The sequence below is a fragment of the Crotalus tigris genome, unplaced genomic scaffold (genome assembly GCF_016545835.1).
Source record: "Crotalus tigris isolate CLP2741 ecotype Arizona unplaced genomic scaffold, ASM1654583v1 scf7180000019762.1414395, whole genome shotgun sequence".
Taxonomy (NCBI): domain Eukaryota; kingdom Metazoa; phylum Chordata; class Lepidosauria; order Squamata; family Viperidae; genus Crotalus; species Crotalus tigris.
Window position 1 is genome coordinate 157,958 of NW_024097700.1, and position 15,792 is coordinate 173,749.

A 15,792-nucleotide genomic window follows, 5' to 3' on the forward strand; every position below is an offset into this window, starting at 1 on the left:
TTATAGTTCTAAGGAAAACCTCATGAAATACAAAGTTGTAGTATTACCGTTAAGAGACAGAACATTAAAGGAAAATGTATATACCAATCTTACAGTGAGAACTTGAAAATGCCGTTTTCTGTTTTACAATAATTTCTATTGCTAAATCAGTTTTCTCTGCAGTAATAATACTGGTAATTTTAAGTAGTCCAAGTTTACAATCCTGCTGGCTTTAAGCACAAATTAAGAAGAATTACATGTGTATTAGTGCAGGGGTCCCCAACCCCCAGTCCGTGGACCAGTACTGGGCCATGGCATGCCAGCAACCGGTCCGCACAAACAAGGAAAGCCCCATCTACATGATCCAGTCAGCACACAAAACCATGCCCCCTCTGGTCTGCAGAAAAATCTCTCTCTACATAACTGGTCCCTGGTGCCCAAAAGGTTGGGGACCTCTGCATTAGTGTCCGTAGGCATATATGAATATTAAGAAGCAACATATAGCTGGAATTCCACAAGATTAACCAACCCCCTGAATCATGGAGATTGCGGAAAAGAAGTAGGTGCCAACTAAGATTTACAAAGCTTTCAATCTTTCATTCTGCCCATTAATTATCTTCTGAGAAATTATCTACTTATCTACTCTGTAATTTTTAATCACTGTACAGTGTTGTTTCTAATTAGTTACTATGCATTCTCATGACAAAGCAAAATCATTCTGTCCTTCAGTGACATCTTAATAGGTTTCTACTGAAGTAAGCATGAAAGAACTTGATCAAATATTACCTCATCTGCAAGCATATCACTGACATTTTGTTTTCCTCTGGAACACTGTATCCCGCCATTTCCACTTATCATAATGGTTGCAGAAGATTCTGCATCTAAAGGTTCTCTTCCAGGATCCTTCACATCAAACACTTCTGAGTAAAAGGCAGGCTGGAGGCTTTCCAAATTAATGAGATACTTCAGTTTCAGATTTCTGGCAGTTGCTTTACACTGGCTAAACTGTTGAATAAATTTCCGGAACCTGTACCTTATTCTTTTTCGTGTCAAAATATGATAATCTTGGATTTTTTTTCTGATGCATTTTGGCAAAAACATTTTGTAGCTGTGAATACAAGAACTACCAAATAAGTAATCAAACATCAGTAAGAGCAATTCAAAGACAGTTATTTTTCTACAGTAAAAAAAATCAAGGGGTTTACAATTGAGCATTTATCACCAAATATTCTATCTAAAGCCAATAGAACTAAGAACTTAAGGGGAAAAATAAATATTATACTGTATTGAAATATAGATAAAAACCCCAATTCAAGTCTCTTGCATTTGGCTGCATTATTACCCTCCAATAAGATGAAGCACACTGCTAGCTCCTTTAAATCTGTCAATATCTGTTTTCTGCAATCCAATGTAGTATAATGGACAATATGTACATTTTAGGACTGTGGAGAGGAAATTGCTGACATACTGTAGGTCAGACATATTTTTCAGAGTTGTACATACTATACTGAAAGTTTTGGGAGAAAGTACAGCAGTGTGAGTTAATTTTAATTTTCAACATGTGACCTGAATAGAACTTTCCTCCCCCCCTTCCATCCTTCCTTCTGCATTTTTGTCTGTGGACCCTCTAAAATAAATGACTATGCAGTACTGGGACATGTGTGTTTGTGTGTAAAAGGAATAAAGAATTGACTTTTCTGCTTGCACAATTAGAGTTTGGGGCTTCTGCCAACAGAATTGAAAACCTCAACTACCGGTTTTGAAAAACAGTTAATAGGTTCAGAAACAGTTATTTTTCTAAACCTAATGAATATCTAATCTATTCATGTTTTGGTTAAAGAATGTAGAAGATCATGACAGAAAAGAGGAGAAATGAGTTGCCCTTGATACAACTCTTTGTCATCACTCCTTTAACTTTACTCTCATTTCAAGCAGAGGCATTTACCTTCGCCACCTAATAGCAATACTTAGATATGAATTGCAGTGATCTATCTGGATAGAATATATGAGACTGAGAATGTATTTTTACTTATGCTGTATATGTGACTGATGTGCTATTTCGAAAAATAATTACCTTACAGAATTGTAAATGGCTAATGGAGTTTGGTCCTTCTCTTTGGCCATTCTCATCATATCAAGGACAGCCATTCCAAGACATTCTTCCTGTGTTTCATGAGTCACAGCCATTGTTACCCAGCCGTGGACAAAATCTTCTCGCCACTGAATCAAAAACAAGACCAAGAATTCAGGATGAGTGTTTCACGTGGGTTATTTTTACTATAACTTGAAAAATCTTCCATAAAAATCAGTCCAAACCACACGATTCAGCAGTATTTTGATGCTATTCCCAATCTTGTTATACTGAAGAGTATAACCTTTCAAGTATTTTTAGATAGGAACATAAGCATAATCAATGTACGAGTAAATACCTACAGATCTATATAATGAGTTAACAATTTTTACCTGAGCAAATAGGTAAGACATGACAATATCATCAAGGACGGGACTCTCTGCACTTCGAGAAACACCATACCGGTATGCTCGTACATTGCTGCTACAATACCAGTGTGGGAAATAAAATCTGTATAGAAACAGTATGTCACATATTAAAGTTTTTACTTTTTCACAGAATAAAGTTATTAAAAACTAAATGAGATAAAATTAGGGTTTTGAGTATGTTATTCTGTCAATCAAATTAGTTTTATTTTTTTTAATTGTTACCCTTAAAGTTTTTGAAAATAAACTTCATAAATTTGGCTGCTACTCAAAATTCATGGGAAGAACATTCACACAACAATTTTAGCATTTTGTTTTTCACTAAACCAAGCAGTAATTTAATGCATGTCAAATAAGTTTTCAATTTGAAATAAGATAATTATTTTCAGTTAAATTGGCATTTATCTAGTAACGTTGTCAACTGACAAATAATTGTCAATCAAGCCACTAAGACAAGGACTGTTAATTAATGCGGAAAAATCTGATTCAGAGTGAAGCCTCTCTGGAAAGAATTGAAATTATTATGCTAGATTTTATAAATAATAATAAAATAATATATATAAGGACTCAATAGGTGGACAAATATGCAAAATCCAATCTAAACATCTGGCTGACTATACAACCAGCCATAATATAAATTACTATGCTGAATGTAGCCAAGTTTGAAGATCAGACTTTTGAAGCAGTTACTGTAATCACTTCAGTCATTATTTTCTCAATGTTTTCCTAAGCCCCATATTAAAAAAAAAAGCTCTGAATTCCTGTTTAAATAAATTTCTGGTATAGAAGTAAGAACATCTAAGAATATGGCTAGTGAGAAGAGAAGGCAGAAGTAGTTCTCTAGAGAAAGCTATTGGGCATAGTACAACTTCTGATGTATATCAATGTAATTCTAGATTCTGGTAGGACTGGAGAATAAACTTTCCTCACTACTGCCAATGCTATCAGGTTACGTTATGAAGCTGTGAAGAAAAGGTAGATTGTTTACCACATCAGCTATCTGATAAGGAACAAAATAATTTCATATATGTGTGAGATCAAAGACCAATCATCATGTCGGCACTACAACGTGGAAGTGTCCAACAGCCACTCTTCTAGTCTGAGCCAACTACTTCCATTAACTCAAAATTAGTTTTCAGATCTGAATAATAAAGGAAGGGTACGAATTATCTACAGAGTGACTTTGCCCTTTGCTTCTCAGAGGCTAGTTCTACAGTATAAGGATATGTATCCTAACATACTAAAGAACTGCCCTTTTTGACAATGCACAAGTATCTCTTCATAGTCCATATGTCGTACTTCTTCTACCATAGCTTGAATTATATTGTGATATAATTCAATGTTCTAGGACAGGTTTCTTAAAATGTGGTGCTAGGACTCCTGGGGATCCTCCAAGATTCCCTCAGGAGTCCTCAAATTCAGAATTATTTCTCAGTCTATGTTGAAAATAATACAATATCAAAATTCCATTAAATAATAATGAAAAGCAGTATAGCAAATTTACAGTAAATATAAGCTATAAAAACAAAATCTCCTTTGGGGTTCTTCATAATTTTTAAAAACTAAAACAAACCTTGAGGGAAAAAAGTTTAAGAAACAGATATATTACGTATTTATTTCCTTTTTCCTTTATTATCCCTTTAGAATGTTTTTGTTTCATTCAATGACATGTATAACTATTAAGCCCCACTGCTACCTAATGTCAAATCTTAATAGGCAGCATTAAATATCCCAGTCCTAATTCTGACATATAATTTCAAGTTTTGATTTGATACAAGGGGTTTTGGTCTCACCCTCTGCAACTGCGGACCTAATCAGGATACAAGAAGTGACATCTCAGTTGTTAAGACTGCCTGTAGACCAGTGGTTCTCAACCTTTTTAATGCCGCGACCCCCAACCGGTCGTAAGTTGAGGACTACTAAACCGGTCGTAAGTTGAGGACTACTCAACTGGTGCAGCACCGTTTGCAGAACGGGACTTTTGGCGGGCTCAGCAGGGCAAAGACAGCCTGGACAATTCCTATTGGCTTTTGAAAGCCAATAGAATTAGACTCTATTCAAGAGAGTCTATTCTATTGGCTTTCAAAAGCCAATAAAATAAAAGGGAGTAGCACAGCTAAAGAAAAGGGGGAAAAAATGGCGGCTCCCGTGAAATGGTCGTTCGACCCCAAATGGGGTTCCGACCCACAGGTTGAGAACCACTGCTGTAGACACAGGTAGTCCTCTCTTACCAGTGTTAATTGGGACCAGCAACTCCATTGCAATGGGAAACAGTGGTAAGGTGTAATGTCATGTAACTATGCCAACTTATGGCATTTTGAGCTGTCTCAGTTGCTGTCATTAGGCAAATCCCACATGATTGCAGCATCCCACGGTCATTTGTGGACTTCTGCCAATTTGTGGACTTTTGCCAATTTCGCCATTGACTTCGCTTGTCAGAAGTTGGCAGTGAAGGTCACAAATGGCAATCACATAGCTACAAGATGGTTCAACATAATCGCAAGATGGCTACCAAGTGCAAGAATCATGATCACATGACCAAGGAGACATGCCAATGGCCGCATTTATGAAGACCCATCTTACATACCCCTTGTTCAGCGCTATAGCAACTTGAAACAGTTGCTGAATGAGTAAAGGTTAAACAAGGACTAACTGTGTACTGTTTTTCAGGTGGGTTAAAGCCATGTAAAGGGCCAGAAAGTATTATTAGCCTATAAGGCATTTATGGTGCAGGGTACTTAAAGAAGGAATTTCACTCCTGAGTAAAAAGAATCATCAGGAGCATAAAAGATAACAAATGGGATCCTCCTATAACCTTCAACTAAGGCAGCAGTCCTCAACCTATGGGTCGCAACCCCATTTGGGGTCGATCGACCATTTTTCGGGGGTCGCCAAAGAAGGCGATCTGCCATTTCCCCCCCTAAGGGGGCACTGCCGCGCATGCGCACCGCGCATGGGGGCGCCGCCGCACATGCGCGCCGCACATGGGGGCGCCGCCGTGCATGCACGCCGCGCTGCGCAGAACGTTTGTGTGACGGGGGTCGCCGTCACACAAACGTTGAGAACCACTGAACTAAGGAAAAGGCGTGCACTGAGCACTGATCCGGACACTCTTGAGCAGGGTTTTACAGAATCTTTATCAGCCATGTTGCCCTAAAATCTCTGAGTGATTCTATTGCTCAAGATTGTCAGTAAAGGGCTAAAAATAATACACTCTTATTTATGAGATCGAATTTGGGTCAGTCACCAGAACCAGAGGTGTACTCTTCCAAGCTTTCGGACTCATATTGGAGCCCATCTTCAGGGAATTTTTCTCTACTGACATACATGCTTTTGGCTATTCTGTGAGTCATGTTTATGTGGTGCCTTCCTACTGGCTGACTGGTGTGTTAATGGCTGGCGATTGGCTGTCATTTCCTTGTGCTGCCATGCCCTCAGCTCCCAAGAATTTGATAAACTGATGGTAATTCAGCACTCCTGTTAACTATTATTTATGCCCATATATTAGAAACTCAGATTAAAGAAACCATTAACTGACACCTGTGATTCTCTGATTAAAGTTTCTTCTTTAGATATGACTGAAAAAGTTCTTTAAGATGATACATAAATGAAATCAGATTCTATCTCAAACCTTCTCCAGAAATATTAGCTTTGTTTTCAGGAACAAAACAATGTGATCTCACCTGAAACAAAGTCCCATTTACTTCCAATTAAACCACAATTAGCATTACCTTATTCGATAGAGTACAGTGATAGTAGCTGATCCATCTATTTGGAAGGTATAATTTGGAGGATACCAACATCGGTCAACCTCGTTCATTAGTGCAAATATGTTGTGGTACACAGGCAGGATCCCTATAAGGCAAAAGAGAAAGAAGAACGTCACTACAGATAGTCCTCACTTAACAATGGTAATTGGGACTGGAATTTCCATAGCTAAGCAATGTAGTCATTTGGTTATTCCACTTAGCAACAGAAACTTTGACATTTCCAGTTGTCATCATTATGCAAATCATTGTTAAGTGAGGGTGTTACATGATCACCATTTGTAACCTCTTACTTGTTTCCTCATTGATTTGGTAACAAGAAGCCATCAAAGCAGGTTTCAAATGATAATCACATAACTGTGGCGATGCTATGAACAATGTAAGTACCATGTAAGTCATTAGTGTGAACAATTGCTGAATGAATGGCAGTTGAATGAGTACATTCTGTAAAGTCTTTATCACATAGAACAGTGTTTCCCAAACTTGACAATTTTAAGGTATGTGGACTTCCACAGCGTTGCTGGCTGTGGAATTCTGGGTTGAAGTTCTCATGCCTTAAAAATTGTCAAGTTTGGGAAACACTGACATAGAACATGCTACTAAAAGATGATTAACTGGCTGTACCCACAAGGTTTCACCCTTTCTTTGGATTTTAAATCTCAAAAGACAAGATCAACAAAAAAATGTAAAAGTTAATACCTAAACAGAAACATTATTATCTCGGTAATTCTTTTCAGCAATTTTTAAATAATGTTATACGAACACAAGAGATATGAACAAACGTTATACAGAAAAGAATAGGACAGGATGTCCCTTCAGCAGCAGTCACTGTATAACCTCCCTTAACTACAGGCTTTGATTTCATGAGTTAGATATATATTCACATGCTAAAAATAGAGAGGATAAACTAAATGGAAACTGTTAATGGTCTCTCTCTGCAAAGAGAAGGCTCTTTGGCCCAGTAGATACTCATTTGATCAGAAGAAGAGTTGATTCCCAGTAATTTTATAGTCAACACATGCATGTGCTTGCACAGATATGTATCTGCATGCATAGGTGCGTGTGTGGGGGGGTGCACCCCCACACACAGAGACACCATGCCACTCTAAACTGTTCCAGAAAGCTGGACACTCCTTGTAACAGCATGGGACAGTTCAAAGTGAGCAAGAAAATTACAAAATCAGTGTCCTCCTTGAATTAGGAAGTTTTAATATATGCAATTGGATAACAAAGGTTTTTATGTTTTTTTCAAATTCATGATTTGAAAGGAGAAACAGAGGGTTGAAATATCAATCCTGTAGACCAGGGGTGTCAAACTGCCAGTGTCAAATGTGTCATGGCAAAAACCGAACTCACCCCATTGCCGGCAATGAAAAAAAAGTCACAATATGTTGCGACACGTCATGTGACGTTGCGAGTTTGACACCCCTGCTGTAGACAGATCAAGACACGTCAATCCGCCACCTCAAATTTGAAAATTCAGATAGCTATATTTTATTCTACTTCCAGCTACAAAGGTAGGTTCTAATGCTAACATAGTAACTTGGAATAATAAAATGATCTGAGGAGGTCTTTGAATTCATCTGCAGATCCTTCCCTGTTCTATGTGAAGGCCCTTGAATCAAGATGAGGTCAGCTACTTCTAGGATTAAAAGACTGTGCCAGACACAGATATACATTATGATGGAGATAAGCATCTGTTTGCATAGTTTAACTGCACTGCAAGCTGCTTTGGAAACTAGTTCTAACTGGTTTAATTATGGATATAATTAATTTATGACAAGTGAACCTTATTTATTAATGTACCTTCCCTGGTAAAAGTGTGCTAAATGTTCTATTGGAAGAAGGATTCCTTGCCTACCATAGAAGAATGGTTTCTTAAAGTTTCTTATTTATCAGAAATGGCAAAAATTTCGGCTTATCTGAAAGACCATTCACAAGAGAGATATATTTCGGTGTGGAAAAGATGGGTAAATTTTGTACAGAATAAATATGGGATCAGGAAGTATTATTTAGCTTTTGAATAATCTATAGTTTAAAATGGGTATGGTTGGATTTGTAGTTTCTATGTATTGGAGTTAAAGTACTTTAAATTTTTTGGATGTATGTATAGTGGATTGATGTTCATTTAATTTGTATGGTTTTTTTTTTTTGTTTCTTTAACCCTGTATTCAGCTCTGGGAAGGAGGGGGGAGGATTATGGGGTGGGAGGGGGGTATTTTATTGTAAAAAGTTTATAAAATTTTTAATAAAAAAAAGTGTGCTAAATGTTCTGAGCTTGAAATATTCTGACTTCAAAGCAGCTGTTTCCTTAGTGTTTTGAGCAAAAGTCAAAATATGTGTGTTCTGAGAGTTTTGTACACCACAACACAGCTGCATGTACCTTGTTTTGTTTGAGAATAAGTGATTTGCTGCTTGTGGGAAACACAGACTACATATTACTGCCAGCAGTTGGCAAACAGTTTTGTTTTAGTATCCTTAGTATCTTTAGTATCCTCATGTAAAATATATATTCAATATTTCTGTCTCTACTGATATAGGCATGAATCTTCAAGATTAAGGGTATGCAAGACACTTGATTTGGAGGTGCTGGATTGACTTTTGGTTTTCCAGGTTGTCACCCTCAGAGCTGTGAACCCCTATTCAAGACAGGCATCTTCATCTCCTGACTCTTTCAACAGCCTCTGGATTTCAAACAAAAGAACAAGTTAACTAGGGGAGTAGTCAGTGCAGCTTCCTTCTCTACCTGTGCTGAAAGAGAAGCCCCTTCTTCCCCCCCCGTCCAACATGACCGATGCCGTTGCAAGAACACTCACCTTGAAACCTGGATGGCCATGTGTTCCCCCTGCTACATGGTTGTATTTCCAAGGGTGATTCAAGATTCCCTTACTTAAACACTGACATATTGTGGGATGGAGGAAATATGCCTTCTTGGTCACAATGCCCACCCTCTGGAACAGAGATCAGGATAGTGCCCTCTCTCCTAGGGTTCCAGAAAGCTCTTAAAATCCAGCTTTGGTCCCAGGACTGAGGTTACGGTATTAATGTATTTTTGGAGCCCATGTTTTGTTTTGTTTGTTTTATGTTGCTTTTAAAATCATTTTAATCCAAGCCATCTACGTGGTTTTATCTCTTTTAATGGATGCTTTGGTTTTGTATGCTGCCCAGAATCCCTCAGAGTTAGGGCAACTATCAGTCTCCATTTCCCTTTCCTTCTCCATCTCTTTCGACTTACAACCAGTTGTTTAGTGACCATTTGAAGTTTCAACAGCACCGGGAAAAGTGACTTATGACTGGTTTTCACACTTATAACCGTTTGCAGCATCCCCGTGGTCATGTGATCAAAATTTGGGCAATTGGTAACAGGCATGTAGTTAAGACCGTTGCACCACCCCGGGGTCATGCAATCACCATTTGTAAACTTCCCAGCTGGTTTCCAACAAGCAAAGTCAATGTAGGAAGCCAGATTTACTTCACAACCTCATGATTCACTTAACTTTAGTGGTTGTTTTAGCAACTGTGGCAAAAAGATCATAAAAAGGGGGCAAAACTACTGAACAACTGTCTTGCACAGCAATGGAAATGCTGGGCTGCATTGTGGTCGTAAGTTGAAGACTACCTCAACTTTTTAATTCTCCCTCTGACATTTTATGAGTTGTGGATTTGAAGAGGTTTTTTTTAAAAAGAAGAGTAGATTTAGAGTGTAACAAAGCAAAGGCAAAAAACTCATAACTAAATGTGGTGGGAGTAGCAAAGTGAGCTTCCTGAGGCTGACCACTCAATATCAACAGAGCTTCAGCCATTCACTCGCAGCCTCCCACTCCTCTCTTTCTCCATGAACAAAGCAGACTCTGTAATAACTTGTTGCTACTATTACTATACTTAAGTAATTTTTGATTTGATCAAGCACTGCATGTACTATATCAAGCCTTGGCCCTAGGGCAGGGGTAGGCAACCTTGGCTCTTTTATGACTCGTGGACTTCAACTCCCAGAATTCTTGAGCCAGTCCACGAGTCATAAAAGAGCCAAGGTTGCCTACCCATGCCCTAGTGCACGGAACAAAAAAGAACACTCAAATGCTTGAAATGAGTGTGCTGTGGGTAGACACAACAACAGACTTTATATGAGATGTGACAGAGATGATGGAGTTGGGTGACCAGCTGTTCCAGTGGCTGTTTATCCCCAACTAAAATTCCCCTTAAATACAACCTACAGAAAGCAGAAAAAGTCTTTCCTATATAACTGATATAAAGAGGTAGTCCTCAGACTACTGTGTACACTACATCCAAATGTAGGCATGCAGCACATTATATATATATTAAGTCCAAACCAAAAAGAAACATGAATATCTTACCTCTCTCATTCAACTGCTGATAAGGATCACCATGAGATCTGTCCTGTGCATGTTGATACAGTTTAGCCTTATGTGTCCAGATCACATTGTGATCTCTACAATTATTTCAAAACTTAAACAGAGAAGCTAACTTCTACTCAGTTATGAGTACCGGAGACCATGCTCATATTTGTAATTTGTAATTTATACTTAATAATAATTAAAATTATGCAATAATTTATCATCTTTAATGATGATTTAAACATCCAGATACTGAATTCAAGCGAATGAACGATTTGGTTACATATATTGAGCTTTTCCCTTGAGCAGGAATTATGCTTTCTAATTCTTTTTCTAGACATAGTTTAGTGTGTTGTTTTGTGTTCCCCAAATGTTTTGTTTAATCATTATACACCAGCCCTTAGTGTTACAATTTTAAAGAATAGTATTTCCACACCAATTAGTGCATTCTCACAACAATTGGCACGCTTATATGCAGAGGTTTAAGCAGTATATTTTGAATTTCGTTGGAATATGCATATTTAAGCTTTTTCAGGATATGTTTAAACAACTGAACTTTTATTAGCAAATGTTTATGGATTCAAATATGGGGGATAGCAGATATTACCAAGAAGATAATATTTAAACATACTATTAATACAATCCAATTACTGATAAGTTTCTTCTGAGTTCTGGACTATTTGGAAGAATTTCAAACTCAAGATAACTTCCACAACAGTCCATTTTCAACTCAGAATAACAATGGTTTCAAATTTGAAATGGAATTACTTTAAAATAAAATATGTTTTACATACTCGTACTTCTAGAATACTGCTTTGTTATCAGTGATGCAGTCTATCAGTACAACAAGATTTTTTTAAACAGAAAGAAAAAGCTAACTGGGTTTATTTTAACTTCTCAATTTTCTCATTCTGTTTTATAATAATATAAAATGGGCGACATTCAATGTATTCTATAGTATAAAAAGTATTAACAAGATAACTGAATTATAATCCACTTAAAACGTTTAGGTGCACATTTTGCATACAGGCACTTAATTTGAAATTAGAAATTTCCAGAATAGTAAATTACAAACACTAAGTAAAACCATCACAACACGATTTAAGCATAAAACAACTTAAGGTTTTCTTTTCTGATCTTCACTTCTTCAATATGCAGATGATAGCCAGTTATGTATCTCAGCCTCAGATTGACCAAGCAATGCTATCCAAATCTTGTCTAAGTGTCCTTAGGCTATGGAGGAATGGGCTTAAACTCAACCCTGGCAAGATTGGGTAGCTATGGATTACTGAACCTTTCCAGGGCCAATAATGTGACACCTTTAGTTTCTCTGGGGCTCATGCACAATTGGGAGGCTTTCTTGGACTCACTATTTCAGCCCAAGAAGTAAATAGAAGCTATGGCTAAGAAGACTTCTGCAGAGATCTATCTTGTGAAGCAATTGTACCTTTCTCTTGATTGTGAGGCCTTTCAGACACTCTCTTTGATCACCTAACATATAAACTATTAACAAAGGAGAATATTTGTAGCTCAAGGTTGAAATGAGGAGTTCTTGGGATTCATTACCCAAACAAGGTAACATAATCAGTGCTAGTCTGATTATGTTACCTAGTTTGGATAATGAAACCTCTGCAAGGAAATAACCAAGCTCAGAGAGCACCAAGGACCCTTCATATAAACTATTGCAATGCAGCCTATTTGCAGCTATCCTTGAAAACCACTTAGAAGCTGCAGAATGCAATAGCATAGGCAATTTTGGGTATATCTTACCAGGTCACTGTCATAGCTTCTCTCCATGAGCTGCAATGGTTACCAGTCAAGGAAAGGATATAATTCAGGTACTAATTATGACCAATAAGCTCTTTGTGGCACACGGCCTGGTTATCTAAAACAGAGGTTCCCAACCTTTTGGGCACCCGGGACCATTGGTTCCGAGGAGAGAGGTTTTTCTGTGGACCAGAGGGGGTGTGGTTTTGTATGCTGCCTGCATCCTGTGGATGGGGCTTTGCTTGTTTGTGCGGACCTGTTGCTGGCATGCTGCGGCCCAGTACCGGTCCACGAACCGGGGGTTGGGGGCCCCTGATCTAAAGGACCACTGTTTTCTATGGTTTCTGCATTGGCTATACAATTGGCTAGAGATGGCATGCTCCAGGTCCTATCCACCTGATGGAAACTAGGAAACATCTGTTCTCTGCCAAAGCATCTGTCTTCTGATACAGCATCCTCTCCTTGAGCTACACAGCCCCTTTCCCCTGGACCATGGTGAAAACAACTCTGAAACCTGGCTGTATCTCCAAGGCTAGAGTGGATATTGGTCCTGCATGGTTGATTGTCTTTTAATAGTTGTTTTCTTCTAGATTTTTTTTTGGGGGGGGCGCATTTGTATTGTATTATTCTTCTGTTTTTAATGTATGTTGCCTAGAGCTGGGTGGCCTTATAAATTATTTAATGTATTAATGAATACTAATGAATGAATGCATGAATATTAAATAATTTTCCACATGTCATTGTTTATTTTTATGGCTCATTTGATTCTTTTTAAATAAAATCCATCATAACCCTGTGAAAGATGGTATGAAGACCAGTTCTAATATGGCTGAGATAGAGAGGTTAAAAAAAAACTTGTTCTTATGTTGTTATTTGGTAATTATTTCTTATTGATTGAAAAAGAACAGAATGCTTACTACTAATAAATAATAAAAAAGAAAACTACAAATATTGAATTTTTATTAATTTTCTGAATATTGCTCACTGGATATATTCTGTATCTATGCAACCCGCCCCTCTGTCAGGAGCAAAAGAATAGATACACATATGAAGGTTCAATTAAACTGATTTATTGCTAAAAGCCTATGCACAGGAATTATCTTAACTAATGGCTGGCACCTGTACAGACTTAGATAAAGGTCAATGGTACTCAAGGAGGGTTGGACTTAGTTCTCTTATGGCTACATAGGGATTCTGGACTGATCCCTCTTTTCACTCTTCCCTCAGGTCCTGTCATCCCTTCTCCTATTCCTCTCCATGACTCTGCAGAAATTTTAATATGGAAACTACGTATCAATTTAAAAGCAGAAAAGCATTCTGGCAATATGATTATGTAACTGGGATGAAAACCAAGTCAGACAGAGGATTAAGATACGTCTGTGACCTTTAGCATTCTTGCCATCACACAGATCATAGCCAAATAGTTTCACTTACTGCTTTCTGTAACAACTGCCAAAGTTAGCAAATCTTGTTTTTACAATGCAAACAATGCTATCTTAAGGTTGTTTTTTTTAGTTTAGTCAGTTACATGCTACCAAAATGTTTAAATCAGGGCCCCTCCTTTAAAACAAACAAGTGAAATTTGCAAGTACAACATTTGAAAAATTAGCTTTATGCAAGTATTTCTAGGCATCTCCCTGCATATTTTACAATTTAAAATGTAGAATGTAGTATGTGTTCATATGAATGCTGTTCTCTAGCTCTCCACTTAATTATCAGGAAGCTGAACACAAAGTTATCTACAATAAGAAACCTGGATAAGTTGGGACTGTAAATGCATGAAATTAAACATACTTTAGAAACCACTTGCAGAACTTCTCAGAAAATATGCAAAATACACTGTGCAAGAATATTGGGGACTAGGCTTCCTGCACCCCCATCTTCTTAATATTTTAGCTCTTGTACATAGAAATCAAGCCTGCCAATATACGCCTATTGCTCTTTTTGTGAAAGAAAAACACACACTGCAAGACAAAAACAAGGATATTCTTCCAGTATGAAGTCAAGTTCTCCAGAGAGAAATTGATATGACATGCCAATACGAGGCAGAACCAAAGCCAAAAAATGTCATATTCAATCACACATTCGGCCATTATGCTTGAAAAAGGCCTACTATAACACCAAAGGTCAACATTTATATTAAAACAATATTAAACTAATCTCTACCATGGTATTATATAGCATATAACCATGTTAAACCAATATCCATCAAATCACATTATGGCTTATTGCAATGTGTGAAAACAGTCAATAGGATGTAAGATAGGAAGAGATTAATTCAGGTGCCATGCCATACCGTGTCTTGCAAAAAACATACTTTACAAACCCAAATTGCTTTGAAGATCCATATAGGCAAAATACTGTATTATTTGTTTGTCTATACAAATTCATTCCTGTCACCAGGGTAAATAGTAAAATTATTAGCGTCATATAATTTGAGGCATGGTTCAAATTGTACTGCTATTTTCAGAGTTATGGTGGTAAATAAATGGTGCAGTAATATGACTTACAAGTAAATCAGCCAAGTTATTTCTTGTATATACTGATATGGATATTTTAACTGTGGAATCTTTGCCAAATTAAAGTAATCAATGCCTCATATTAATTCTGCAACAGGTGCTTCAGAAGACAGAAGTGTGAACACAGCATCTGTGTAGTCATTATGTCTCCATGATGACAAAACTACAATGGAAAACTCCATATAAGAGTTGCATAATCTTAGCAACACACACACAGCTCCAAAGGTTGCTTTAACAAATTGCAGACAAGCACTGTGTTCATAGTCTCATGTGTTCCAAAAACTGCTATCAAATTACTCTCTGGATAACAAAGATGCCTGGCGCTGTTCTCAAAAATGATTTTGGAAGTAACTGTTAAGATCATGTATCATTTCATGTTAAATTAATTTTTAATCTATTTGACATATGGTACCATAAAATAAAGGTAAGAAATTGTGCCATCACATACAGTATAACAGCAGTGAAGCTCTGACTAAGTAATATAACAACCTTCCCCTCAATCCTTTAACAAGATTCACTTAATCCATTAAACTATAAAATCTAATCAATAAAAATATGTGTAATATGTATCTCTAAAATACAATTCAGAAATACATAAATGAGCTTCCCTTTCCTCCTTTGGCATAATCAATCTAACTAGCTATTTTATTTTAGCACTGTACATAAACTTTCATTAATCTTATTTTTTTATATTTTATTTACTTTTTATGAAATTTATTGCCGTCCATCTCATATCCAATGATTCTGGGTGGCTTACAACATAAACCATTAAAAAACTTTAAAAATCACCTATTATAAAATAACACAGCCGACAAAACCATGAACACAACATGGCAAAGGAGGGAGCCAGACATGCGGGGCGGGTGGAATGGGATTAGGTTTTAATTAGTCAACCATCTCCAGTGTGAA

General features: G+C 37.2%; 1 protein-coding gene across 5 annotated transcripts in view; it reads right to left on the reverse strand.

The window, feature by feature from the left end:
• Positions 1-15,792, reverse strand: part of JAK2 (Janus kinase 2) — a 96,597-nt gene that overhangs the window by 38,237 nt on the left and 42,568 nt on the right. For 4 of the 5 annotated variants that reach the window (XM_039364489.1, XM_039364484.1, XM_039364485.1 and 1 more), the window contains 4 exons: positions 6,207-6,330; positions 2,443-2,560; positions 2,054-2,199; positions 766-1,102 (listed from right to left, as the gene is read on the reverse strand). In XM_039364489.1, the coding sequence (XP_039220423.1) occupies positions 766-1,102; positions 2,054-2,199; positions 2,443-2,560; positions 6,207-6,295 (690 nt within the window). In that variant the 5' untranslated portion in view covers positions 6,296-6,330. The remainder of the gene's footprint in view (positions 1-765; positions 1,103-2,053; positions 2,200-2,442; positions 2,561-6,206; positions 6,331-15,792) is intronic. The other variant, XM_039364488.1, reaches the window with a different exon arrangement.